Raw genomic sequence first — 27,882 nt, 5'->3', positions numbered from 1 at the left:
GAATAGACTTCACACTAAAACGTTGGTTTCTTTTTAAATAACACATCGTCCTGTTTAAAAAATGTTTTATTCCAAGCAGCATTCCTCAGCTGCTAGGTGTCCTGCTGCTACCTTTACTAACATGCTTAGATATTTTTTCTCTCCTTTGCCCACTCTCCCTCCCTCTCGTCAACCCTTCTCTCGCTCACTTCTCCTCCTCTCTCTTTTATTTCCCTTCTCCTTCAATCCCCTCTTTCTTTCATTTCCCCTTCCTTTCTTTCATTTCCTTCTCTACCTTTCTTTCATTTCCTCTTCTCCCTTTCTTTCATTTTCTCCCCTCCCTTTGTTTAATTCCTCCTCTCTCTTACTTTTCTTTCTTTCAATCTCCCTCCCTGAAATGTTGCAACACACTGGCTCCCAGTTAGCTTTTTCTTTCCCCCCTTCTCTCCTACTACTACGCCACAGTGTCTCCCCTGTGGCTGCAGCACGGCTGGTGGAAGGCTGCTGTGTGACTACAGATGGCCTTCTAGGACGCCCTCGACTGGCTCTGGACCTGGAAGGCCCGGCTGCAGACTGAAGCATCTCAGACTGGGCGCCGGCAGTCTGGGGTGGCTGGGTGACAGCCGTGGATAGTTGCAATGACAGAGTGGCAGTGTTGTGATCAGAAATGCTGCTGTGCTGAGAGAGGACAGCAGGTTCCTGCTCCACTGATCCAGTGCCACTCCCCCGGGACGGCAGCTCAGCCTCCGCACCAATCTGATGCAGCACAGATTGGTGGTCTGCTGCGGTACCGTGTAATCCCCAGTGGACCGTGATGGACCCAGCAGCGATGGCAGCAGTTAGGGTCTGCATAGTATTATGCTGAGGCCACATGAGAGCAATCTGAGCATCCATGCGAGAAACCATTGACTGTTGCAGCATGAAAACGTTGTGTTGCTTCCACCTGTGCCCCAATAGAAGTTGCCACATCGCCCATGAGTCACCTCATGAGATCTGGATCCGCACGGTCCGTCTGGGAGTCCACCATCGTCTGCACACTGGCAATGCTGGGCTCCATGGTGTGCGCAGAGCTATCTACAATGTGGGAGGTGGACTCCTCCACGCTCCTTACCACTTGCGACAGGCTCTCTGGCACCCTTGCCATTGCCTCTATCATGTCGGAGTGCAAGGCCATCACCCTTTGTTCAAACGCCTCTCCAACGAGGTCCTCATCTGAGTCCTGTGGAGTAGAGCTCGCAAGCGAACACAGTCTCCAGGGAGCTGGCTCCTGAGCTTGCCTTGACCCTGCTGGAGCCTGCTAGGCTCCGGTGCATCACCTAGTACAGACCCCTTTCCTAAGCTGAACTGCAACGACCGCGTACTCCCAGTATCTGAGCTGGTGCGTGCGAGTGTGAGAAGCAGTGACGCGGTGCTTGGATCATCGTCCTCCTCCCCCATTTCTTCTCCCTGCAGACTGGGTTGGTGGTGCACAGGCTGGGCGATGGGCGGGGCATTGTCTGAAAATGGCATGACTGATGTTAAATGAGGGCAGGGGGAGGCATGCAGGAAGAAAAGTGGTCAGAATGTGGAGCGGCTAAATGATAAGGCCTTCTGTTTAAAGTGGAAGGAGGGATGAGAGGAAGGGTTTCACTTACCAATGTTGGGCCCCAGCAGGCTCGGTGGTCGCCACTGCCGCAGGGCTGGCTCCTCCAGGTCTGTGAGCTGGCGCAGTTCAGGCTCCCCCTCCCTCCCCTCCTGTTTGCTGCTGCTGCTGCCTGTTATGTGCCTTCTTGGCCTGCAAAAGAATGGAAGCTTGGTGAGTAACAGTGCAGTTATGTATGTGGAAGAAATGCATGGGCAATTTAAGCAGCTGTGATTCTAAGCAAAGCATCAAATGAGCCAATAACTCTGAGTAGGCACATATCCTGAGTTAAATGCTGGTTTGCTGAGTATGCACAGAGGCTGCCTTGTAAGAGTTGTGGGAACAGACAGAGGCTCACAGGTTCATAGGTAAGAGTTGGGGGAACCTGTACTCATTTCGACCAAACTAGTGAGGTCACAGAACTTTTTGCGACACTGTGGGTGTGCGGTCAAGGACAGAGGTGCACGACACCTCGGCAGCCACTTCTGCCCAGACAGCTCTGAGAAGCTGTGGAGCGTTCTTCCCAGCTGGAGGGAAAAGGATGCGCCTCCTGTCCTCCACTGCCCCCACCAGTGTCTCCAATTCAGCGTCTGAGAAACGCGTGGCCCTTGTGCTGCCTCTCCCAGCAGCCATGACGGCACTCACTAAGCAGCTACTGAACTGTGAAGAACAAGAGAATCAGCAGAACAAAACTCCAAGGCATCCTCTTTAAGAAGCCCAATGACCAGGTGACTCATTATGACTGAATGGGACTCACCTGAAATTGGGTGGACATTTCCAACACTGCCTCTGCAGTGCCCCTCCAGCGCCACGCGGAGGCCGTTTAGCGCTCCAACAACGCAGCTCTCCGATTTGGGAAACAAAGTGCCGAAATTACAAACTTCCTCCCACCCATCTCAGCCGGCACTAAGTTTTCACTTAATTCAAATAATGCGTCCCAAACCCAGCGAGGCAATTTCGGCCCCATTGACTTTAAAGTGCGGTCTCCTACCTTAGAATTTGATTGAAATCTTCCTGTCGTGCTTAGACATCAAAACTTTCCATCAGCATGGAACAGTTATAACACTATGGCCGTGCAATTTGGCCACGCAGAGCCTGTTTTCCGGGCACTAAACAGTCTCCAATATAGCAAGCAGGTAGTACATGCTCACATGAGCCGGAATCCATCATAAATTTATTTAATCCTCTCAATTTCTTAAATTCTTCTTAACATGGCAGTCTATAAGAAATTGGCATGTAGCACAGTAACACATTCTAAAAATGTAGCAAAGGCACTAAATAAAGAATGTTTTTAAAAGTTTAAATTGGAGAATATTGCATCTTTTCTACACTGCAGTGACATTTATATTTTGGTATTTGTGATGTTTGACTGCTTGAATTATCCCCACCATCCTGTCTTTGAAGTATTGCTCTTGGTGATTTTTCTGCTCACCAGCCACTTAAGGTGTTTTGTATACTGTACTTTATTTTAAACAAATCCTTTAAAGCTGCAGTGGATATCTGCCTACCAATTTTATATTTTTACCCTTCCTTATGCAGAGAGTGGTGAGAATGTTGCACTCACTGCCACATGGACTGGTTGAAGCGGACAGCATTGCCACATTTAAGAGGAAGCTTGATGTATACATGAGGGAGAAGAATATAGATGAATATGAAGCAGGGTGGGAAAAGCTAATTAAACTGGGAGGGGGCTCATGTGGAATATAAACACCAGCATAGGTTAATTGGGCCAAATGGCCTGTTTCTATGCTGTAGATTCTACGTAACTATAATTGTAGACCTGCCAATCAATGAATTACGTTACAAGGTTTATTTTTTCTTTCAGAGTCAAGTGCAGAAAAATAAAAAAATATTGAAAGCTGCCAAAGATTTGCTTCCTGACACTTTTGTTATTGAATATCGAGGAAAGTTCATGCTACGGGAACAGTTTGAAGCAAATGGACATTTCTTCAAAAGGCAAGTTTGAGAAATTGAGTTCACTTTTATTTTTAAAACCATTAAGTTCTTAAACTTTAACTTCTAAAATGTGAAATTCCATAAATTGTCTAGAATTGGCTATCCGGCTATAGCCCTAAGTGACCACAGTGGAACTTTGTACACCTGTTCCTTTGGTCCATTTGGACTAATGTGTTGACTTCCTCCCTTTCAAGAACATAAAAAAGCATGAAAGGAGAAGCAGCTAATTAGCCTATTGAGCCTACTCTTTGCGCAGAATCTTTGTAATCTATTATAATATTCTCTACCTCATCCATTTTAATCTCCTGAAACAAAGCTTTGCGAAATATACCCTCGTCTGTAAAAGTAATCTAGCAAAAAGCCAGACTAGTTTTCCATGCTCACCAGAACCTGGCATTAAAGATATGCATAGCTTCACAATATAGAACTTAGATATATAGTTGGACAAATGTTGAAAACATTTGTGTTTTGAAAAGTTCGTTGAGAGTTGTAGGGGAAGGAAATCTATGAATAATGTCTCCAAGAGGCATTATGTAAATGTAAAAAGGAGATGACCGTGCAGGGGTTCGGAAGGAAATTCCAACAACACTCAAGAAACTCGACATCATCCAAGACAAAGCAGCTCGCTTGATTGGCACCCCAACCACCACTTTAAACATTCACTCCCTCCACCACCGGCGTACTGTGGCTGCAGTGTGTACCATCTACAAGATGCACTGCAGCAACTCGCCAAGGCTTCTTCAGCAGCACCTCCCAAACCCGCGACCTCTACCACCTAGAAGGACAAGGGCAGCAGGCGCATGGGAACACCACCACCTTCAAGTCCTGACTTGGAAGTATTTTGCTGTTCCTTCATCGTCGCTGGGTCAAAGTCCTGGAACTCCCTCCCTAACAGCAATGTGGGAGTGCCTTCACCATATGGACTGCAGCGGTTCAAGAAGGCGGCTCATCACGACCTTCTCAAGGGCAATTAGGGATGGGCAATAAATGCTGGCCTTGCTGGCGACGCCCACAATCCCATGAATGAATTTTAAAAAGGGGCATCGGGAAGAAAAGACATCAGTGGGGGTATACTGTTGTATTGAAAATAAGTGGAGGTCGAGTAGGGGTAATAGATTCTGAATTAGATTTTAATCTTAATTTATGGAATAGTTGAAGTTACAGTTAAAGTACAGCCTACATAGCTTAGACAGTGAGCACAGAATTTGAGAGCACAATTACACAATTTACAAGCATCAAACAAGATTAGAAATGAGAAGAATTCTACACCTCCACCAACCCCCACCACCAAACAGGATAGTGGATATATCGAATAGTGCCAAAACAAAAGTAGTTATGCTAATTGATTTCCTTAATAAGAAACGAACCGACACGTCAAGAAAGTGAATTGCAGGTTGTAGAGATGTTAGTTGGCCTGTTTGATTCACATGAAAGTTAGAACGAGCCTACAGTCTTGTGGTGAGATTTCATGAGTAAGATAGTTACATTTGTACAGTAGGCTTAGTGAGCCGAATGACCTTTTTTCATTCTGCGTTTGTGTTCTTATGACAGATAACTTGAGATGTTCAAATTAATGTCGGAACAATACTGTGGAGATTAATTGCAATGGTGTAAACTTGATTTTATTTTTCGCCAGAAGTCTATAGTCAAATTAGTGTTGCTGCTTAGTGTTGTTAATTAGGAAACAAAGTAGTAAAGCAAGTTGTGACTAAATTTCCGATTAGCAAACAGACACTATTCTTGCTTTTTACCTTAGGAGAATTTGTTAAACTCTAGCTGTAAAAGGAAGGGAAGAACTGCATGGTTGGCGATTAAATGTTTAGTCATAATGACCCAGATTTTCCTGTCAAAATAATGGTGAAGCTCTTGGCGTTCGCCGTTATTTATGCGCAAATGGTACAGCAACTTCAGGCAAGGGGCAGATGCGCAGTTAAACTCAAATATCCAAAGGTTGCTGTCCGAGTTGCACCGCTCCGCCATTAGCTTTGCGAAAACCGATTCTTGCCGTCTGCCTCACCATTGAAATGCATTGAATTGAATTGCGTGAATTTCCTGTATTTGCACAGTAGATATGAACTAAACTTTCTGCAGAAAGTTAAGTCTTTGCCATTCCCGTCCAAGTACCCTTTTAACAATGTGATAAGTATTAATTACTGCCAATCAACCTCTCTGGCACTGAAAATTAACTATTGCAAGTGTGGGGCTTCATTCCTTTGGATTTTAATTGTTGGAGATTTTAAAAATGTCACTTTCTTTTAACTTTTCCTTTCTTTTATTTCTCTCTCTCAATCCAATCTTTCTTCCCCTCTGTTCATTTCTCTTTCTGTACCTTATTTGACATTGAATTCACCCACTCAGCCATAGCTCAGTTGGTAGCACACTCACCTCTGAGTTAGGAGGTTGTGGGTTCAAGTCCCACTCCAGAAAAATCTAGACTGACATTCCAATGCAGTACAGAGGGAATGTTCCACTGTCGGAGGTGTAGTCTTTCAGATGAGACATCAAACTGATGTCCCATCTGCTCTATCAGTGGATGTAAAAGATCAAAGAGAGCAGGAGCGTTATCTCCGGTGCCCTGGCCAATATTTATCTCTCAATCAACAATAAAAACAGATTGTTTGGTCATTATCACATTGCTATTTGTGGTTGCTCTCATCTGGAGGGAGGTGAGCATGCCGGGAGATCTCAGAGATGCAGTGATCGTGACCATCTTTAAAAAAGGCGACAAGTCCAATTGCGGCAACTACAGAGAAATCTCCGTGTTATCAGCCACTGGGAGTCCTCCTCAGCTGTCTTTTCCCCGTGGCTGAAGAGCTCCTCCCGGAGTCACAGTGTGGATTTCGTCCCCTACGGAGCACAAAGGACATGATTTTGGCAGTGCGACAGCTGCAGGAAAAATGCAGGGAACAGCACCAGCCCTTATACATAGCCTCCTTCGACCTTACAAAGGCAATTGACACTGTCAACCGCGAGGGTCGATGGAGCGTCCGCCTCCGTTTCGGATGCCTCCAAAAATTCGTCACCATCCTCCGCCTGCTGCACGATGACATGCAGGCCGTGATCCTTACCAATGGATCCACTACAGACCCAATCCACGTCCGGACCAGGGTCAAACAGGACTGCGGCATCACCTCAACCCTCTTATCAATCTTCCTCGCTGCCATGCTCCACCTCACAGTCAACAAGCTCCCCGTTGGAGTGGAACTAAACTACAGAACCAGTGGGAACCTGTTCAACCTTTGTCGTCTCCAGGCCAGGTCCAAGACCACCCCAACCTCTGTTGTCGAGCTATAGTACGCGGATGATGCCTGCGTCTGTGCGCTTAGAGGTTGAACTCCAGGACATAGTCGACGTATTTACTGAGGCGTACGAAAGCATGGACCTTACGCTAAACATCCGTAAGATAGAGGTCCTTTCCGCACAGCACTGCCCCCTAGTCATCAAGATCCACAGTGCAGCCCTGGACAACGTGGACCATTTCCCGGGAGCCTCGGGAGCCTCTTATCAACAAGAGCAGACATTGATGTCGAGATTCAACACCGCCTCCAGTGCACCCTTCGGCCGCCTGAGGAAAAGAGTGTTTGAAGATCAGGCCCTCAAACCTGCCACCAAGCTCATGGTCTACAGGGCTGTAGTAATACCCGCCCTCCTGTATGGCTCAGAGACATGGACCGTGTTCAATAGACACCTCAAGTTGCTTGAGAAATACCACCAATGATGCCTCTGCGTGATCCTACAAATCCCCTGGGAGGACAGACGCACCAACATTAGCATCCTTGACCAGGCCTACATCCCTAGCATTGAAGCACTGACCAGACTTGATCAGCTCCGCTGGGCAGGCCACATTGTCTGTATGCCAGGCACGAGACTTCCAAAGCAAGCGCTCTACTCAGAACTCCTCCATGGCAAATGAGCCAAAGGTGGGCAGAGGAAAGGTTACAGGGACACCCTCAACTCCTCCCTGAAAAAGTGCAACATCCCCACTGACACCTGGGAGGCTAGAGATCACCCTAAGTGGAGGAAGTGTATCCGGGAGGGCGCTGAGCACCTCGAGTCTCATCGCCGAGAGCATGCAGAAATCAAGCGCAGGCAGTGGAACGAGCATGCGGCAAACCTGTCCCACCCACCCTTTCCCTCAACGATTATGTGTACCACCTGTGACAGGGACTGTGGCTCTCGTATTGGACTGTTCAGCCACCTAAGGACTCATTTTAAGAATGGAAGCAAGTCTTCCTCGATTCCAAGGGACTGCCTATGATGATGATTTGTGGGAGCTTGCCTTATGCAAATTAGCTGCCGTGTTTCCTACATTAGACTTACAACAGTGACTTCACTGTGCTTTAGAATGTCTGAGGTTGTGAAAGCCGCTATATAAATGCAAATCTTTTTTCTCTCCATTTTACACTTCTTTCTAAGTCCTTATGCTGTTAATTTCACAATCCTTCAATCTGGTTGGCTAAGGAAATACACAGTTGCTTGCCCAGTTCACTCTGGTCTTATTTCCCCAGTTTTCCTCGCTGCGATGTTATCAGCTCGCACTTTCAGCAACTTGCCACACAAGGGCAAGTCTAACTAAAGCAAATACTGTTAGATGCCCAGCTACTGCAAAATTTGGTCCAATGACTTCTTTTGCTGAGATTAAAGTATTTCCAAAAAAGTGAAGAAAACTATTTTGAACTTTAGAACAACAAGCAGCGGTATTAATTTGACAATTGGCATGGCATTGCCCTTTATGTTACATGATCAAGGGCAAAAGTTTAAGTTTGGTATCTTGAGTCAACAAAAACTTTCATTTATGCCTTTAACGTAGTAAAATGTCTCAAGATGCTTCGCAGAAGCATGATCAGACAAAATTGACACAGAGCCAAAGAAGGAAATATTGGGACAGATAACCAAAAGCTTGATCAAAGTGGTAGGTTTTAAGGAGCGTCTTAAGGAGGAGAGAGAGATAGAGAGGTTTCGGGAGGGAATTCCAGAATTTAGGGCCTAGATGGCTGAAGGCATATTGTTGGGCAAAGGAATTGGGGGATGCACAAGAGGCCAGAGTTGGAGGAATGCAGAATTCTCAGAGGGTTTTAGCTCTGGAGGATGTTACAGAGGTAGGGAGGAGGGAGGCCATGGAGGAAATTGTACATGAAGATGAGAATTTTAAAATCAAGCCGTTGATGTACTGGCAATCACTGTAGGTCAGTGAGCACAAGGGTAATGGGTGAATGGGATTCGGTGCCAGTTAGGATACGGGCAGCAGAGTTTTGAATGAGCTTATTAAGTTCATGGAGAGTGGAAGATGGGAGGCTGACCAGGAGAGCATTGGAATAGTTGATTCTGAAGAAACAAAAGAAAGATGATGAGGATGGCCTGAAGGGGAATTACGTGGTCTTTGTGATGGAGAGTAAACGGGGGTCGAAAGCTCAGCTCAGGGTCAAGATTGTGAACTGGCTCAGTCTGAGACAGTGGCCAAGGAGGGCAAAGGACTCAGTAGTAAGGGAACAGAGTTTGTAGCGTGGGGGAGGTCACTCCTCCAACATTTGATTGGAGGAAATTGCAGCTCATGCAGGACTGGATATCGGGCAGCAGGCGTACAACACAGAAGCAGTGAAGGGGGTCAAGAGAGGTCGTGGAAAGCTGAATCTGGGTGTCCGCCAGCGCACATGTGGAACCTAACAACTTGTCTTCCGAAGATGTTGCTGAGGAGTAGCATGTAGATGAGCAATAGGATGGGGGCAAGGATAGATCCTTTTAATTCTTGTTTATAGGGATGCTTTTGTGCTTTAATAAATTGAAACTTTGATATAATACTGAGAAGTAACATGAATGTTTAATTTTTGATCGTCAAAATTGCACTCGTCTGTCGGAACTATTTGCTGCACAAAGTGTTTTTATTTGATTTTCTAAGAAACAAGATTCCTTGTGAGGCTACAATTCTGTACGAACCGGAAGGTCTCTGAAACCTTGCCCAACTGGTCAATGTAAGGGAGCCTTGACAGCGAGTGTCAGCAGACTATTTGACAGTGGACAGATCATAGCTTAGCCATCGTTTTATTTAAAGTCATGTTCTGGATTTACCATTTCCTATCTTATATACTTCTATAAGATCCCCTCTCAATTAAATCCTTTCAAGAGTGAATAGTCCAAGTTTCTCCAATCTTTTAACTCAGTCCTCTAATGCTGGGAGGGGTCAGTGTCGTTTTTGCAGCACCTCCAGGACTTGAATTTCTTCTTTATACCTTTATGATAAAGTGTGGCCTAATCAGAGAATGCATTTTTCATGACCTCCTCCAATTTGTACACTACCACCTCATCCGGTATCCACATGCGCAGTTCCAGCGAGGGTCACTGTATAGTGAGTGATTAGGGGTGTGAACTGTGGCCATTTTTTCCCCCTTTGACTAATGCAGAGGCATGGAGGCCAACTGTAATGTCCATTTCCACTCTAACTACCTTTTGCATAGATCAAGATTCAAACCCAAGACTTAACCTGATGGCTAAACTGCTCACTGCAGAAACTTGCTGAGTCATCAAGGTAGCAGATGTGCAAAGTCTTGTGAAGCCACAGAAATTCTGTTAAACTGCATGTTGAGTGCTGGATGGGTTTCTGTAGCTAGAAAAGCTATTACACGCCAAAATCTCAGAACAATTGTGAAAATAGTGTTTTGTAGCCTCCTCTGGACTGAGACAATTGACTTTGTGTTCATGGAAAAAAATAATTTAAACAATTAAATGTGAGAACTTGCTAAGTTGTTCAAATAACAAACCTCTAGCAAAATTTGTTAGTCACCCAGCATTTAAGTTAATTAATGTTTACACTTTTCCCTCTAGACCTTATCCCTTTGTATTATTTTATTCAAACTTTCGTGGACTGGAAATGTGTGTTGATGCAAGAACATTTGGAAATGAAGCACGATTCATCAGACGGTCTTGCATACCAAATTCAGAGGTGAGTTGTACTTTGATAAAGCATTTGTCATTAACTATGAGTCGGATTTTACGATCAGCAGTGACCAAACGGTGCCAGCCGTTCATTACACTTATACTTGTCCATAGACTTTCTCTGGGGTTTTGCTCTGGAACTTGATGTGATTAGGAGGCATTTTGACACATCGCCCTCTACAGGGAATCTGGGACCTGTTTGAAAAGGCAAGCAACTTAGCCAATCAGATTGAAGAATTGCTAATGAGAATTGCAGAATCTGTACCAGGAAGTGTCAGTTAGAATAGTTAATTCAATGCCAAATCATGTACAGAAAGTGAAATAAGGAGAGATTAAATTAAAGATGAGATTAAGAGAGATAAAAGAGACAGAAAGAAAAAGTTTTACTTTTATTCCTTTTTAAAATCTCCAACAATAATTAAAATCTGAAAGAATATGACTCCATACTTGGAAAAGTTAATTTTCAGTGCCATGGAGATTGTTTGGCAGTACTTAAGACTTATCACGCTGTTTAAACATTTACTTACACTGGAATAGACAAGCACTAACTTTTAGTGTGTATCTATCACATAAGTACAGTAACATCTCGTCGTTCCATGTATTTAAATGCTGAGTCTCTGGTGCGATATCGGTATCGCGCAGCTTCAGGCGAGCACGGCAACTCGGACAGAAACTTCCTGATTTCCGCGTTTGACTGTGCATGTGTGGGTGGCAGAAGTTGCTGTCCCATTTACACTTTAATAACAATAAGTGCTGAAAGCCTCATTGTTATTTTTACCGCAAAATCCGGACAGTAAGTTTTTTCTATGTTGATTATTTTTTGCACTTGTAGGTTCGCCATGTAATTGAAGATGGTATGATTCACCTTCATATCTACTCCACGAGAAACATTCCAAAGGGAACTGAAATTACCATTGGATTTGACTTTGATTATGTGAACTGGTAAGTAATATGCTCCACAGTTTAGGTACTGTAAACATATAGCTAAACTTTGCTGTTAACTTGCAGGAGTATAAAGTAGTTATCAGGTTTAATCTAAAAATGTTTGCGCTCCTTTGCTATTCCTACTGAAGCTTCAACTGTGGCAGCTTGAAAAAGTTATAACCAGACATTCATATAAGACTTACAATGGTGTTAAATTCCACGTTGAAATTGTGGCATCAATATGAGCACGTAACATTGCCAGTTTCACAACTATAAGGTATGAAAGCTAGGCCACACACAAAGGGTAGCGGAATTCTCTTACCCCAAAAGGCTGTGGTGTTGGATAATTGAAACTTTCAAGACTGAGAGCGACAGATTTTTATTAGGTAAGGGTATCGAGGAATAAGGAGTGAAGTCCAAGTAAATGGAGTTGAGCTACAGATCAGCTATGATCTGATTGAATGGTGGGACGGGCTCGAGGGCCTACTTGTGTTCCTATATTAACAATATCAATAAAACAAAATATCAGCTAGTTATCATTAGGGGAGCAAATCAAGGGACCTGAAGGGAGTAAAGGGTCTGCACAGATTGCTTGTGACTGGCATAAAGGGGCAGCACAATTAAAGGAATCGGTCGTTATTAGAATAAAAGAGTACAGACAGAGACAGGAATTCTGAGGAAAGGATCAAACGTACTCCTGAGGTCTCCCAAATTAATCACACTCATCTTAACTTCTCTCAGCAACTTTTCAAAACGGTATTTGGAGATATTTACTATTCAACAAATGTGATAGAACCTCAAGTCCTTGACACAGTTGCTTAAAAAAAAACATTTTGTGTCAGAAGGAAGAATATCTGAATGGAGCTATGTGGTTCTGTTCACAAAGAGGCTGGGGACATATGTGGCAGATGTAGCATATATTCTTTCATTGGACAGATAAGACTGAAATGCCTCCTTTATATACTTAACATTGTGCCTAAAACCAAGAGGATCTGTTTCTTTCTGCCTCCAACAATCCCTTCTCACTAAACACTAATGGCCACTAATTCTTCTTATAATTCAGTTGCCCATATGAGTGCTGATGCTGCTATCTCTAACTCATGTGTGTCCCAATGCTGCTGCCTCTTTTTGTTGAGAATTGCAGAGACAAATAGAAGAGGGATGTTAAAAAAAAGTAAGAAAGGATGGGAAAAGACTCAATTAAAAGAAGTGAGTGGAAAATAGTAAAGACTGGGAGGGTGGAAGAAATAAAGGGAAGACGCAGAAATGAAGGCATGAGAAAATGGCTGTTGAATGTGAAGAAGGCGAGCGAGAAAGGCACAAGTGAAGGTGGTTGGAGAGATAGACACAGGTGAAGGAAGCGAGAAAGGTAGAGTTGGAAGGAGGCATGAGAGCAACAAGCAAGTGCACATCTGCGAGCAATGGCGACCAAAATGTGCAAGATAATTGGTAGATTGGTAGATGTGAGATCTCTTCTCACCCCAACTCAGTCATCATATTGCTTGCATTGTTGAAAGTTGCCAAATAGATTTGATATTTATCTGTCAATGATAGCCTCTGTTTTCAAATAGAACAGTTTAAAATGCTTTCTTCCTATGGCACATCAGATTATGAACTTTTGTTCCTCCACACAGCAAATACAAAGTGGATTGTGCTTGTCTGAAGGGGAATCCAGATTGTCCAGTCCTCAAACAAAACTTGGAACCAACTGAGAACATCAGCACTGGCTATGAGACGCGAAGGAAAAAAGTAAAGAAAGAAAAGGACAGCTTGAAAGATAAGGATGCTCAAAATCAAAATATCTCTTCTGATACTGAAGGAACGGCCACCAAAACTAAAGCATTGGATAACAAACAGAGAAAACTGTCTCCCCTCAGAGTGTCTCTGTCTAACAATCAGGTAAAAATGTAGTTTCACTGGATACAGGAAGTAATCTTTACTTGATAGCCAGCTGTATACTCCAGTAGTGACTGATCTAGCAAGAATATAGCTCTCCATCATCTGTAGAGAGAGTAGTGCAGATCATGTAAAGCAGTCATTTCCATCTTGCAGGAGCCAGATTTAATTGAGGAAATAGAAGAAAAACCTCCAGTTAGCAATGAAGTAGAGATGGAATCTGAGGAGCAGATTGCAGAGAGAAAAAGAAAGATGGTAAGTTGACAGGCAAATAGCTGCTTCATGCTGTCACTAGACTTCAGGCACAGTGATAACAGCTTTAAATGAATGCTAATTGTTGCTGCTTTAGATATTAGAACTCCATTGGTATAATTTTGTAAGTTTCTTATATTTGCCTAATGAGCTCCCTCTAATGAGAGTCACTGGTCAGATTTTAGCACCTAAAGATGTCGTGTCTATTTGTAGATTATATATAGTTTATACGTTAATGTAGAAGTCCAGTTTGCCTCACTATGCTGCTTCTTGTGAAAGCTTAAATTCTGGCCTTTATTCAGATGTTCGATATTTTTTCAAATATATGTGTGGTTTCAGCAATTATCATTTTCAAGTGATATTTAAAAGTTAACTGAAAAAGAGCAGCCAATCCTAATTGGTTGAGGTTTTTGGCTCTTCCTGAACATTTCTCACAGTGGAGAGAGAGTGGAGTAGAGATATCAATGGGACAGTTCATTCCATAACACTCAGCCACCTTCTCCACACCTTCAATTTTTCCCTCTGCTTCTGTCTGGCCATCCCAGTTGCCCATTTTTCTGGTGGCGGATTCATTGTTGTTACTTACTGAGAAAAGCTAAGGGAATGCTAATATGGTGAGGATATTTCTTGACAGTGCAGTGAAAAGGATGTATTAACCAAAGTAGCTCATGTTAATTGAGTTCTTTTGACCGCTGCAAAGTGGCTGGGATAACCATTGTTCCAAGTAGCATTCCCTAGCTTTCTTCAGCTGGAGATCAAGAGCAATTAATGCTGAATCCCAGTATCTGTTAAGCGGGAAGTGCAGAGAATGGAAACAGAGATTGGATGGTATTTCTGCTTGATGATGTGGGTGCTCTGATATGGTGCCTCCCCCACAGGCACACACTGAACAGAGTGTAGCAGAGCTGGAATGTTCTTAACCCAAGAGATAGCCCAACTTGTACTATCATGTACGACTGGAAAAACTTTTGCAGCACAGAAATGAGTCTGAAAGCTGCTATAATAGATAAAGAAAAAGCTAAAGATAAGTCAGAGCTATTTTTTTTGTTGCAAAAACCTTGCTGACAGTTAGGAGTACATCAGGCTTAGGAATAGTTGCTGTGCTTTTATATCTGTATGGCCCAATAAATATAGTTGGAAAGGGTGACTGGCTGTGACATGATTACTTGATGCGTAATTATATTACACACATTCACAACCCTTGTTCGCAGTTTCACTCTTTCCTTACATATGCATGTAAAATATGTGCAGATGTAAGATTGTTGCGTAAATTATTTTATTTTGACATTTTTTACACTTGCATATTTTGAGCAATTGTTGCTGTTACAATTGTGATTTACAAGTATTGTACAAGACCTTGCTCAAATTCAGGTTACGGAAACTTAACTAACAATATTAAAAATTCAGGAGACATGGAATATTAGTCCCAAAAGATGAACACCTAATTGTGATGGTAGTGATAAAAGTGGCACCCAAGCAGTACTTCAACACAAACTTTGATGGTAGAGTACAGTTTATTGCCTTTGTTGTATGTAACTAAAGATATGCTGGTAATAGTTGGAGTTACATTAAACTACCAGATTTTACTTTCTGCGACATACAAGACTGCGTCATTCTTGTGCCTGAGGTGCGTAGAAAATGTGATAGTTAATGTTAATATGCCACTTATATTGCCTCTGGCATAGAACAGTAATAGATGCATATGAATGTAAACTCTCCTTAAAAACCTCCCATGATACTTTGAAAATGGTTAGAAATCTTGTTTGAATTTAAAAACAGTTCTTTTGCAAGTATAAACCAGAACTGTTTTTCTATGTCTTAAAATATTCTCCACAAATCCCATACGTGCATTTGTTCTCACCTGTGACATGTGGGCTTCGATATAAACTTCCCCACAATGGATGGTGGAGGGTCGGGGAGGGAGGGAGGTGGAGCAGGAGTGCTCACCCCGACCCCTCAAGGAAGCTTTCGGCCTCTCTCCTGCCGCAATCAGCGATCGATGGCCGATGTCTCCCCCTCCAACGATGGCCTCTCTCTCTACAGCCCCGATGGTCAATATTGCCCCGCCACCCTCCCCCTCCCCCCTTCCCTGTCGTGCTGGCCTCTCTCCCTTCAGCCCAGAATCAGTGATCTACCCCTCTCCCTCCCAAATGCTGGGGACCGGCCCCAAGGGACCCCGGCTGCGGTTTCCTGACGCTGGATTTCGCTTCCAGCCGCCGGCCAGGCTATTGTTTTGCCTAGCCGCTGGATGGGAAAGGGAACCAAAAAAATTACAATGAGATCCTGCAATTAAATTCGGCAGGATCTCAGGGTCCCCATTTTTGGCCTCCCCAGCACCCTCCCCACATTCCCGTAAATATCAGGGCCATGTTGTATATAGTTTCACATGCTACCTCTAAAAGAAAAATCCATAACTATAATGTGTATGCTTAAATAAGACAAAGCAACATTGGAGAGAAAGGAAGGACTGGCATTAAAGTAGTGTAAATAATTTATGATTTAGAAAATAATCTTCAAGGCAGCTAAACATAAATGGAGTCTTAAAAAATTGATAGTAAACAGTTTTCTTTGTGTGTTCTTAGATTCCCATAATTTAAAGACCATACTTATCCACACAAAAAAGACTGAATGTATTGCTTACTTATCTGCTCTAATATGAATTTGTGTTTGCTATTGAGGATAATAATTTATAAAATACTTCTTAAAATATATTCATAAAGGGTTTTTATTGCATATAAAATCAAAGAAATTGCAGGTACAGTAAGATTTCAGCAGGTCAACTTAGCTTGGCGTACTTTTATTGGAATGACTGATGCTCACGCCTCTTTTATCTCATGCTATTTTAACAGACTAGAGAAGAACGAAAAATGGAAGCCATTATGCAAGCATTTGCAAAGATGGAGAAGAGAGAGAAAAGAAGAGAACAGGCTTTAGAACGAATCAGCACAGCAAAAGATGTTAAAGTGGAGAGCAAAGATATGCAAGTTGTTGCCGTCACAGATTCCACACAGGTATGGTATTACTGTTGTTTCCTCAAAGTACTGGAGTAAACTTGGTAAGCAAAGCTTCTCACCTGTAAATTCATGCTGACTCCCTCTTTATCTTACTGTACCATACCTATCCAGGTGTTTAATTATCCCTTCCTTCAATATATCATCTAATACTTTACCCAGAAAAAAACAGATGTTTGGCTCACTAGCCTGTAGTTTACTGAGTTGTCTCGATTACACTGTGAAAAATTGCTCTTATGTTAGTTACTTTCTAATGCGTGGGGACTACTCCCATTTCTAATGATTCCCTAAAGATAATGGCAGGACCTGACAAAATGTTGCTATCCACTCCTTTAAATAGTGCTTTGTTTTCCTTTTATCTTCTCAGCCTATCAATGACTGCCTTATTTTGAAATTTCTATTTCTTTCACTGTTACCTTATTGCCCTTCCCTGCCAGAAATTTTATTTCTGCATGAGACTCTTCGATGGTCTCATCCATAAGCATAAAGAATTAATTTAGTGTTTTTACTATGCCTATAATCACTTGATATCATGTCACTTTTGGAATCTTTCAATGGCCCCACTATTTCCTTTTTGAACTGCTTGCTCCAAATATTGTATTTATTTAACAACAAATCCATGACATTTCTTCTAATATTTCCTGCTTTCCTAACTTCATTTTCTATTTTATCTGCAGATCAGTTTCTTAATCTCCTTTACCTTGTTTTTGTTTTTAACTCCGCTCACCAGGCTACCCATAAGCAGTAGGACAGAGACACCAAAGGATTGTTGTGAATAGAGCTTATGGCACTATAGCAAAGGGTCGCTGGTGGGGAGCCAGGGATCAGTACTGTGGCCAGTGCCATGCAGTGTATACAAATGATATGGAGCTAGAGACAGTTTTATACTTAAAGAAAAATCTCCCCTTTTGCGCTTCCCCATTTCCTTTGTTACCCACAAAAGCCTTTTCCAACTGTTGTCCTCTTCTGGCTGATTTCCTTCTCGTTTTAGAAGTTTTCTACCCACTCTGTCATGTCCCTTTTCAGGTATCTAGAAGGCACACATCATTTAGGGCTCCCTGTTGCAACTACAAAACAGGATGACAATCTCCCTAATTATAGAATCTGCTACACCTACCACTCTCCAATTCTCATGGTTAGTGTCTTTCTTCCCCATGAATAATGCCTTGTTCCACAGTGCTGTAGTGTTGGTCCTATTTACCATATCCTGTGTCTTGTCCTCATCATGGGCGTTGTGATCTGTCTGCTTATTTGATAACTCCAGACCTGCAGAATTTTCCTGTACTATCTCCTCCTCTTCCTAATGTGGACAGTCACCCACTTCCCTTTATCTGTTTCAGTATTCTCTCTGTGAGGTGGCATCTTTCCGAAATGTGCCCTCGCAGGTACATACCTTTCTTCCCTGCCTATGTCGCTGGCAGTAGCCAGCTGGTCCTCAAGCTCAGCTTCCATAATTATAGAAAGTACAGATGTAAGGGCAATAGGAACCACCTTTCTAATGGACAGGGTGAATATGAGAACGTTTACAAGAAAAAGGAAAGGTGGACGAGGAGTGAGAGCAACTGATGGGATTTTACACAATAAAAGAAAGACTTGCATTTATATAGCGCCTTTCATGACCTCGGGGTGGCCAAAAGCTCTTTACAGACAATGAAGTACATTTGAAGTGTAGTCACTATTGTAATGTAGAAATGGGTAAGTTTGGAGGTACATTTTTTGAGGACAATAGAAAGGATGTTTACAGAACCAATGGTGGTCTTGGAGTCCAGAAAGCAGAACATCTAAAAGACATAGCAGGGTTAAAACTTGATGATCAAGCAGTAACTTGCCAAAATCATGCAGATTAGAGATAGAAGAAAAGGGTGACTTAAAGCGAGCAACTGAACCTTGGGAACAGCAAAGGGGCTGAAAGAATATTTGAGGTTTTGAGATGGCAAACGATCAATAGTAACACCTGTTGGAGGAACAGAAAGAGAATAGTCGATGTGTCTTTTCAATAAACTTGTATTTAGAAACTTTAATAATGGACTGTTATTAGGGTTACAACAAGCAGTTAGATCTGGCTGAGGAAGTAATGTTAAGTTGATCCCCCTGGAGCCATCTTCTCTCCAGTAGCACTAGCAAGTTCATGTGTTCCTGTGCAGCTGGCGTTCACACTCGGGAACTGCACAACATACCTTTGGTTCACTTTCAGGCTCTGCAGAACCAGTGTTTGTGTCTCCAGTCACATATTACAACAATAATCCAGTACATCAACAAAAAGTATGGGTGTAGGTCTCGATTCCTCTGTTTCTGCTCAAAGGCCATTGACAGATATGTCCTCTTGGAAACTGATGTCTCTTTATCAGAAAGGGCAGCTGTGTTTCTGGTAACTTAGACTTGAATTGTGTGTTCATGCTTCCCCATGAATTATTTCCTCTTACAATTATCTAGTCAGATATTCCATATAGACTTGGAAACGTTCCCCTGGATAGCCCTGGCAGTTGAGAGGAACAAAGTCTCAGTCTGTTGGTTAATATTTTTCTGGTGTTCAGGAAGCTTCAACGACTAGAGCTTAGAGCTGTATCAGGATGACGTGTCCTTGATGGCATACTTGAGAGAAGCAATGGAGGTGATGCGATCTACATCAATGCTTAAGATACATCATTAACTGGACATTAAAAATACACTTGATTGTTTGAGAGCTTGCTAGAGCTTCAACAGACAATGCACTTGGATCAAAATGAAGCTCCATAAAACATGATGGACTTTGAAAGCGAAATCTTTTGCCAAAGAAAAGAAACAGCGGGCCAGATCTTGCTGGAAGAATAATGGTGTGTTAATGACGCACACCGTTCTTAATGGCAAATCGGCCAGTTGGTTCAGTGGATTAAGAGATATGCTGTGAGTTGTGAATCTCTAGAACTTGCTGGTCGATTTACATCGCCCCGCTGTTTGATTTGCACAAACGAATTCTCGCCCTCAGCCGCCCTGTTTTTAAGAATTTGCTGGATTTGTGATTAATTTTCCATTCCACAGAAAGTTAAGCCAGGTAATAATGCCAATCAACCTCTCAGAATGGGAACAATTTAAGGTGTTCAATCTTATTCCTGTATGTCCCCTTTAATCAGGGGGCACTTGATTAATGTTTACAACAAAAATAGTTGTAGCCAGTTCGAGATTTAAAAAATGTCAAATTGTTATTTTTTTTTAAATGTTTCTTACTTTTCCTTTGTTTTTTTTTCTCTGTTAATCCAATCTTTCTTTCCCTTTCTTTATTTTTCTTTCTGAAACTGTTTTGACTCTAAGCCACCCTCCTTCTCCATCATTCCTCTGTTTCTTTCTCAATTCTTAAATATCATTTGTTAAGGAGTTACATTGTTGGTCCGCCATCAACTAAAGTCCCAGATGCCCCATTGGCCTTGCACGCCACTATCAGCTCGTACTTCAGCATTTTACGGTGCAAAAGAAATTTGAGCTGAAAGGTGCGAGATGCCATGGTCCAAAGATCCGGATCAGTATTATTTCTTGTAAATCTTAATAAACTTAAAAGCCATGTGCTTTCTCTGGTTCTTTAAATATATCACTAAATATATTCAAAAAGGAGTTAGATGTAGTCCTTACTACTAGGGGGATCAAGAAAACAGGAATGGGGTACTGAAGTTGCATGTTCAGCCATGAACTCATTGAATGGCGGTGCAGGCTCGAAGGGCCGAATGGCCTACTCCTGCACCTATTTTCTATGTTTCTATGTTTGTCTTAGTGTTAAATGTCAAGAAAAATTACTCACCTCAACCAGAGATGTATGTGTAAATTTATAATTACTGTATCATTATGATTTTCATCTTTCCCCTAGGAATCAATAAAAGAAGAAGTTTTAAGCAAGCCAAATCCTGCCAGGGTAAACCGAGCAAAACAGAGGAAAAGCTTCTCTCGCAGTAGGACTCACATAGGACAGCAGCGCCGTAGGCATAGAACTGTCAGTACCTGCTCTGATGTTCCTCCATCTTCTCCAGAAGTCGATGTCTCCAGTAACCAACAGAATGAAGTTGAAAATTCTTTTTCTGAAACAGCACCTAGGTCATGTGATGCTAACATGGAGGAAGAGGCAGTCGAAGTAGAACCATCATCAGCGGCAGAAACCACTACAACCACCACAGTAACAGCAGATGAATCACCAGGAACACCATCACCAACTATCAACAAAACAGCAACCAAATACCCCAAGACAAAAAAGGTGTGCATCTATTTATTTGGTCTCTGTCTAATTATATTATTAAAAGAGGTGTGCTTGTGTGCCTTAGAATACGCTATAAGCAATTGGTTATAGCGTCTCCAGCATTGGAAATGTGATCAAGTAGTTCAAGCCTCTCAATAGCTTCCCAACAATCAGCCATTTGTTTGAAAAACAATTGGTCTATGCCAATATTTCCCATTATATTTTACCTTACTTCCCTATTTTATAAATATTTACTTCCTATTTTTAAATTTTCAATTTAAAAATATTAATTTAGCACGTTTGTGGTTTTTTAAAATAATTTTTCACTCCTGCATGGCCTGACCAGGAAAATTAGATGGAAAGCAAATATAAAAGCTATTTTAAAAGTTAGAATTACTGTTAGTTTTTTAGCAATGGTAATAGTTTTAAAATGTGTTTTTTTTTTTCAGCACTTGGTCAGTGAATGGTTGAATGAGAAGGCTGGTAAACCAACAGACAACCCTTTAGATAGACCTTTGCGGATAACAACTGACCCTGAGGTTCTAGCTACACAATTGAATTCATTACCTGGCCTTACACATAGTCCTCATATTTATACAACCCCTAAGCACTATATTCGTTTTTGCTCTCCATTCTTGTCAGAGAGAAGAAGACGGAAAGAACCTTTGGAACCAAAAGCTGGATCCTGTAAAAAGGTAATACAATTTTACCTCCACTTTTGATGGTCGTGCAAATTTATTTTGATGTAGTAATTTTTATGGTAAGTGCTGCAGGGAATAAAATACGGCCAGGGTGATCTCCTGGACTAGTTTCGATCGCCTGGATGGGTCGGAGAGGGATTTTCCCAGATTTTTTCTCCCTTAATTGGCCTGGGTTTTTATCTGGTATTTACCTGTCCCAGGAGATCACATGGTTCTGTTTGGTGTGGAGTGTAGATGTTTTTTAGTATAAGGGGTGTTGCAGTGGTGTGGGGTGGACTGGTTGGGCTGGGTGCTCTTTGCCTTTCCGTCATTGTTCATGGGTTTGTATGTAACCTTTAGGGCTGCTGACCAAGGGCAGTGCGGCTCTTTGTCGGCCGGTGCAGACACGATGGGCCGAAATGGCCTCCTCCTGCGCTGTAAATTTCAATGTTTCTATGAATTAGCTTGATATCATAGCCTACTTAAAACACCGATCACTATTTATTATTTATTGAGCTAATGTGGAATTACTAAAGACTCCTATAATTTTGAATTTGATAAGAGGACTCCATTGTCTATGCCCAAATACCCATGGTGAGTGAATTTCCAGCCTCAGTGATTAGTCTTTTTTGAGGATTAAATCCACATCATTTTATAAAGGCAAACATTTTTAATTTTAACTTTCATAACTTTAAGGGTTACCTGAGCAGTAATGGGACTCCTGAGGAAGTGAGAATTTTAGTTTTAGGCTTTTGTTTTTATCCTGTTCTCCGTAATTACACAGATGAATAGCAATTAATTCATACATTTGTTTGTGAAGCGATGGTTAAAGCAGGCCTTGGAGGATGAAACTTCATCAACAGTTGCTGACGCCTTTGATTCAACGTCATATGATGGCTCTCTGAGTCCAGCAATGAGTGGAGAGACTAACAGCCCGGGCACTGCTGCACTCAGTGGGAATTGCTGTTTGACAGGTATTGAAATGTACTAAAGTTACAATCTACTGAAACAATAGGAGTCATAACAAACTGATGTAATTTGAATAAATCTAGGATATTGTTCCTCCTTTGCTCAGCCTCCATATAATGGGATCTTCTCCAATCATGCTTGGCCCTCTATGTCTATATGGGATAGATCCTTAGTCATTTTCATGCACAGAACTCGGGTTACATATCTATAATGTTCCACCAAAGAGTGTATTTAGTTTTTAGCAATCCTAAAATCAGTTTTTCATTCGACTTTTAACCTTAGGTTTAATTCGAACCCTGATGTTGTCTGAGCCCTTCTCTCAGAATTTATGTTTTTCTGATTCAGATTTGGCTGTGGATTTACCAGTGCCTAATTGTAAAATTTGTTCAAAATGCCACAGAACCATTCCACTATTTGACACCTGTGCCTTTCTCTGTTGTCACAATTATTATATGTGCCAGGCCAGCATAGCTCTGTGACTTGCAGAGTTTAGCAAAGTCACTAGAAACATCCTGGCACTTTCTTTTACATTTTGAGGTGTGAAGGGAATAGTTTAATTAAAGATTTTTAATTTCTTGTGTTTAGTATTGCACATGATTTTGAAACATCTCAGACCTACCTTGAACAAGCCAATCTCAGTTAATTTATAGCTACTTGAGGGCCACAAGTTCTTTCCAACGAGAGATAAATTGTATAATGTTGGATTGAGTAAGGAAGGAAAAGTACACAGGAGAAATTGAGAGGGGAGATGAGGTGTGTGTAACTATTCATTGTTACACGTCTTGAATGAAATGTGTGCAGTTTGATTTTGTTTTCATTTGTAAATTAAATGATCAAACTTAGTTTGAGTATTTTTATTCAGATTTTCACTCAGTCTTACTCCTAAAAATTGTCTTCTGTTGCTCTCATCTTCTGCCTTGTCTCACAGAATTAATTACCCCTTTAAAGAAGAGACGATTACGGCATCTTACAGATTCTGGTCTACCTGAGCTCTCCACTCCAATCCCTTCTCCACAGACAACTCCCCCATTTGTTGATATTACTGCCTCAGATCCTTCTATGTGTAGTACTCCAACAAAGGGAAAAATAGAGGACGAATCTTGTAGGAATGGCTACAAACCTGTTTATTCACCTGTGACACCTGTAACACCCAACCTTCAAGGAAATTCCCTGCAATTTGAGGTAAGTTATATATTTATTTTAAATAGGAAAACGACACATTTCTGAAATATTACAGGAACATAAAATTAAAAATGAGTCTGGGCTATTTTGCTTTAAAATAATATGAGGCCAGAAACAATCTGTACAATAACTTGTATCTTCCATATTTAACCAGTTGCACATTGTAGACTTAAAATCAAGATTTGTGGATTGTCTTGTAAAAATGATACATAAAGAACAGCAAATGTAATTTCTGCTAAGATTTTAGATATATAATATGCAATAATATGCTTAAATAATGGCCGGAATTTTCCGGGGTGATAGCGAGCGCAATCGGCGATGGGTCAAGTGGAAAAGTTGCTATTTTTGATAGCATGTTATGAACCCGCTGTCATCTTGCTCCCATGCGCCTTTCACCCAGGCATATCTGTCGTTGTGGAGCCCACCCGACCAGCAATGGCGGGGGTACCAATTCAGATGATTATCAGGTAGTTTACAGGCACTTAAGAGCCTTTTTTCACTTTATAAATTTCCCTGCATGGCCACAGATTCACACAGCTCGGGAACCACGTCTGTCAACCTGAGGTGGCAGACAGCATCAAATGTACAGCAAAAGCTCCCACCTGACAGATGATCACTTTCCTCAGGCAGAAGCTGTTGCTCAGTCCATTTCCAGCACAGATTCAGCAGGCTTCAAGTGTTTCCAGTAAAGTCTCCATCTAGTATCACCTCATTGGAAGAACTCTCTCACCATTGACAGAATGCTTCTCATCTCTACTTCACCTGCCATTTATTCCATCAACATTGGTGCCATTTATACTGTCTCACCTTGGTCCTCAGAATTGCACCACAATGAGCCCCAACACCAGCAGCACCAACCTTCTCCGCAATCACCTGATGCTGCACAGGACACAGGGCATCAACATCCAAGCACATTGCTGCCCAGAAGGCCGGGGGTGGCCTCATCATGGCCAGATTTAATTAACTTTACGCTGTACACCCTGGCTGCCACATGATGTGCCAGGTTGGCACCACCCCACACCAGCACCATAAAGCATGCCTACAACGACCAAATCCATTCCTTCCACACTCATCACCATTGGGGGATGGGGAGGGGGGGTACCATTATGTCTCACCATTCACTGCAACTCATTAAACCACTTTCAAAAGTGCACTTACCTGTCCAAGACTGGAAAGTGTTGAAAATACAGATTTTTATGTTTAATACCACATTAACAGAAACTTTACATAAACATTGCATACAACACCCAAGTGGCTACCCTCGTGTATTTTTAGTTGGTATGATTGCACTAGGATGAGGGTGAGTGCGAGGGGTGGCTAGTGAAATGGGGATGCGATAATGTAGATAGAGAGGGATGGATGGACGTGCAAGGTATGTTGGTGTGAGTAAGGATGTGCTGGAGTAAGGTAAGGAAGGCAGAGTGATGGAGATGTGATGAGAGGCATGGCAGGATTCAGTTGAGTGTGGCTTTGTACTAATGTTTCCTGATCTAATAAGATCATTGAAACGTTTACGGCACTGCACCTAGGTCCTTCTAACTACATCCCTGCTTGTGACCTCCTCTGCAATGTGCAACCAGGTTGCCTTGGTTTTCTGGAGAGGTCTCTCGCCCATTGAAAGGGAAGAGGACCTCCCTCCGTGCTCTGACTCCTTCCATAAGCATATGGAGGGAGTCATCGGAGAACCTGGGTGCAGCCCTCTGCCTCTGTGCTTTGCTGCACTCCAATGCTGTAGTGCACTGACAGCACTATGTTAGATTAAACTTCAGCTGTAATGTGGCCACGGTCCCTTTAAGGATCCCAGCTGAAAACACATCATGAATGAAGTCACCAAACCCAGTCCATCTCATTGAGTCAGGTAACGCGCTGGGTGGGCTTAATAGGCCCCATTATGGCAAGTTCATTTTCAATAGGGGATGGAGCCAGCAGCAGGGTTACGACCTGCCACGAACACCGGCCGCTCCGGACCCGCTCAGGTAGGCAAAATTCCGGCCAGTGATTGGAGAATGCATTATATCTTCTGCATTCCATTAGGATAAACACAACTTTCCAAACAGGGAAGAGATAATATCAACAACTCTTTAAGACACTTTTTTTGATGGGAAGGTATTCATTTTGTGATCTTTATCCAATGCTATATACAGTTTTGTGCTTTCTGGGGATCCATGTTACCATCTCTTCAGAGTTGCATTGGTGGAAATTTGTTATCATCAAATATTCTAAACCTTTGTCTTACCCAGTTGAATTTATAAAAACACATTCTGAAAATTTACACAGTGAACTTGGAAGATCTTTGCAGTACTGTGCCAGAGGTGCTTTACAATTCATGATGGCTATTCAAATTGTATGTTTTGTTTCTTAAAATATAACATAACATAGTGGCTGACTAGCTCATTTAGCAGGTAATATTGTTAAGTAATAAAAATATCAAGAAATCCTCCAGTGGACCAATTGGGTCTTCCTCAATAGATATGTACATTTGGACTACAAGGTCCATCCAGAATGACAACTGGCATAATACCACAAAATTCTTCATTTGAATCTCTTCTTTCACCAGTCATCTTAGCTTCGTTCTCTTGTCATGTTGTAATTTTAAATCAGGCTTCTTCCCTGGGCCACTAGTGGTGGACATTAGCAAACAACATTTCATCCAGGCATAGGCCACATCCCCTTCTGCTGTCTGCAATCAGGTGAGAGGACATCACTATAGGATTGAGGTACCCATTGACAAGATGCCTGGACACTCAGAAAACAGCCTAGCACTTAATGCAGCTGTAAGTTTCCACATTTTAAGAATCAGATGGCCAATCAGTCTGTCTCTGGATGGATAATAGGACACACAGGCCGGAATCTTACCAGACTTGCGAGTGCGACTTTGGAGGCAGGCCCGCTATCAAAATGGCCGTGATTGACAGTGGGGCAGAAGTCCGCTCTGAACCCACCTCCATGTGAATTTCCCAAGTGATGGCTCTACCTACAGTTTGCAGACCTGGCACTAAGTGGCATGTCAAGCAATTGAGATAGTTAAGAAGTCAATTTCCAATCTTTAAAGATGGAGCCTTCAGGATTTGGAATCCACTTTTCAGCTTTATGGAGGTTTAAAGTGTTTGCAGTGAACTCTATCCAGTGTTACCTCCTTGGAGCAACCTCTCTCCCCATTGACAGATTACTTCTGTCATCTGAACTTCATCTGCCATCTATTCCATCAGCATCAGTGCCCTTGGAAAAAAATCTCACCTTGGTCCTCAGAATTCCACCATGATTAGTCCTAACACCACCATCACTAGACACACCAGCTTCAGCAACAATAACAACAACCTTCTCCACAATCACCTGATGCTGCACAGGACAAAAGGCATCAGCACCTGACCACATTGCTGCCTGGGACACCAGGGATGGCATCACCATGACCAGTTTTACTTCACCTGATGCAGTACACCCTGGCTGCCACATGATACGCCATGTTGGCACCACCCCACACCAAAACCATAAAATATCCCTACAATGCCCAAGCCATTCCTTTCACACTCATCATTGTTGGGGGTGTACCGCTATGTCTTACCATTCACTGCAACTCACTAAGCCACTTCTAAAGGTGCACACAGATCTGTCCAAGAAGGCAAAGTGTTTAAAGGTTTGCACCACTGCAGCCAGCTCTTCCTGACTACATCCCTGCTTGTGCCCTCCTGTACAATGTGCAGCCAGGCTGCATTGGTGTCCTGGGGGGGTCTCCGCCATTGGAAGGGAAGAGAACTTCCCTGTGTGCTGTAACTCCCTCCATAAGCATCTGGGTGCAGATGTGAACCTTTATGCAGTGCTTGTCAGTGTTTGACCTCATTGAGGTGTACAAAATTTTGAGGGGCCTGGATATAGTGGCTAGCAGGGGTCTATTTCCCTTGGTGGAGGGGTCAGTTACGAGGGGGCATAGTTTTAAGGTGGTGGGTGGAATGTTCAGAGCGGATTTGAGGGGAGGCTTCTTCACGCAGAGAGTTGTGGGGGTCTGGAACTCACTGCCTGGAAGGGTGATGGATGCAGAAACCCTCACCACATTTAAAAGGTCCTTGGATGGGCACCTGAGGTGCCATAACCTGCAGGATTACGGTCCTAGAGCTGGTAAGTGGGATTAGACTGGATAACCTCTTGTTGGCTGGCACAGATACGATGGTAAGTACTGCAGGGAATCAAATACGGCCAGGGTAATCTCCTGGATTAGTTTCGATCACCTGGATGGGTCAGAGAGGAATTTTCCCAAAATTTATTTCCCCCCAATTGGCCTGGGTTTTT

The 27,882-nt window shown here is 42.5% G+C and overlaps 1 protein-coding gene across 6 annotated transcripts in view; it reads left to right on the top strand.

The window, feature by feature from the left end:
- kmt2e (lysine (K)-specific methyltransferase 2E) overlaps positions 1 to 27,882 on the top strand; it is a 155,103-nt gene that overhangs the window by 93,595 nt on the left and 33,626 nt on the right. For 5 of the 6 annotated variants that reach the window (XR_011596281.1, XM_070897316.1, XM_070897315.1 and 2 more), the window contains 10 exons: positions 3,426 to 3,556; positions 10,376 to 10,493; positions 11,319 to 11,428; positions 13,045 to 13,309; positions 13,463 to 13,561; positions 16,408 to 16,569; positions 20,405 to 20,785; positions 21,217 to 21,462; positions 22,268 to 22,421; positions 23,345 to 23,598. Coding sequence is in view for 5 of the 6 variants with exons in the window: in XM_070897316.1 (XP_070753417.1) it covers positions 3,426 to 3,556; positions 10,376 to 10,493; positions 11,319 to 11,428; positions 13,045 to 13,309; positions 13,463 to 13,561; positions 16,408 to 16,569; positions 20,405 to 20,785; positions 21,217 to 21,462; positions 22,268 to 22,421; positions 23,345 to 23,598 (1,920 nt within the window). In the remaining variant the exon portion in view is untranslated. The remainder of the gene's footprint in view (positions 1 to 3,425; positions 3,557 to 10,375; positions 10,494 to 11,318; positions 11,429 to 13,044; positions 13,310 to 13,462; positions 13,562 to 16,407; positions 16,570 to 20,404; positions 20,786 to 21,216; positions 21,463 to 22,267; positions 22,422 to 23,344; positions 23,599 to 27,882) is intronic. The other variant, XM_070897317.1, reaches the window with a different exon arrangement.

This window comes from Pristiophorus japonicus, chromosome 13 (genome assembly GCF_044704955.1).
Source record: "Pristiophorus japonicus isolate sPriJap1 chromosome 13, sPriJap1.hap1, whole genome shotgun sequence".
NCBI classification, from domain to species: domain Eukaryota; kingdom Metazoa; phylum Chordata; class Chondrichthyes; family Pristiophoridae; genus Pristiophorus; species Pristiophorus japonicus.
This window is presented reverse-complemented; position numbering and strand designations above follow the sequence as displayed.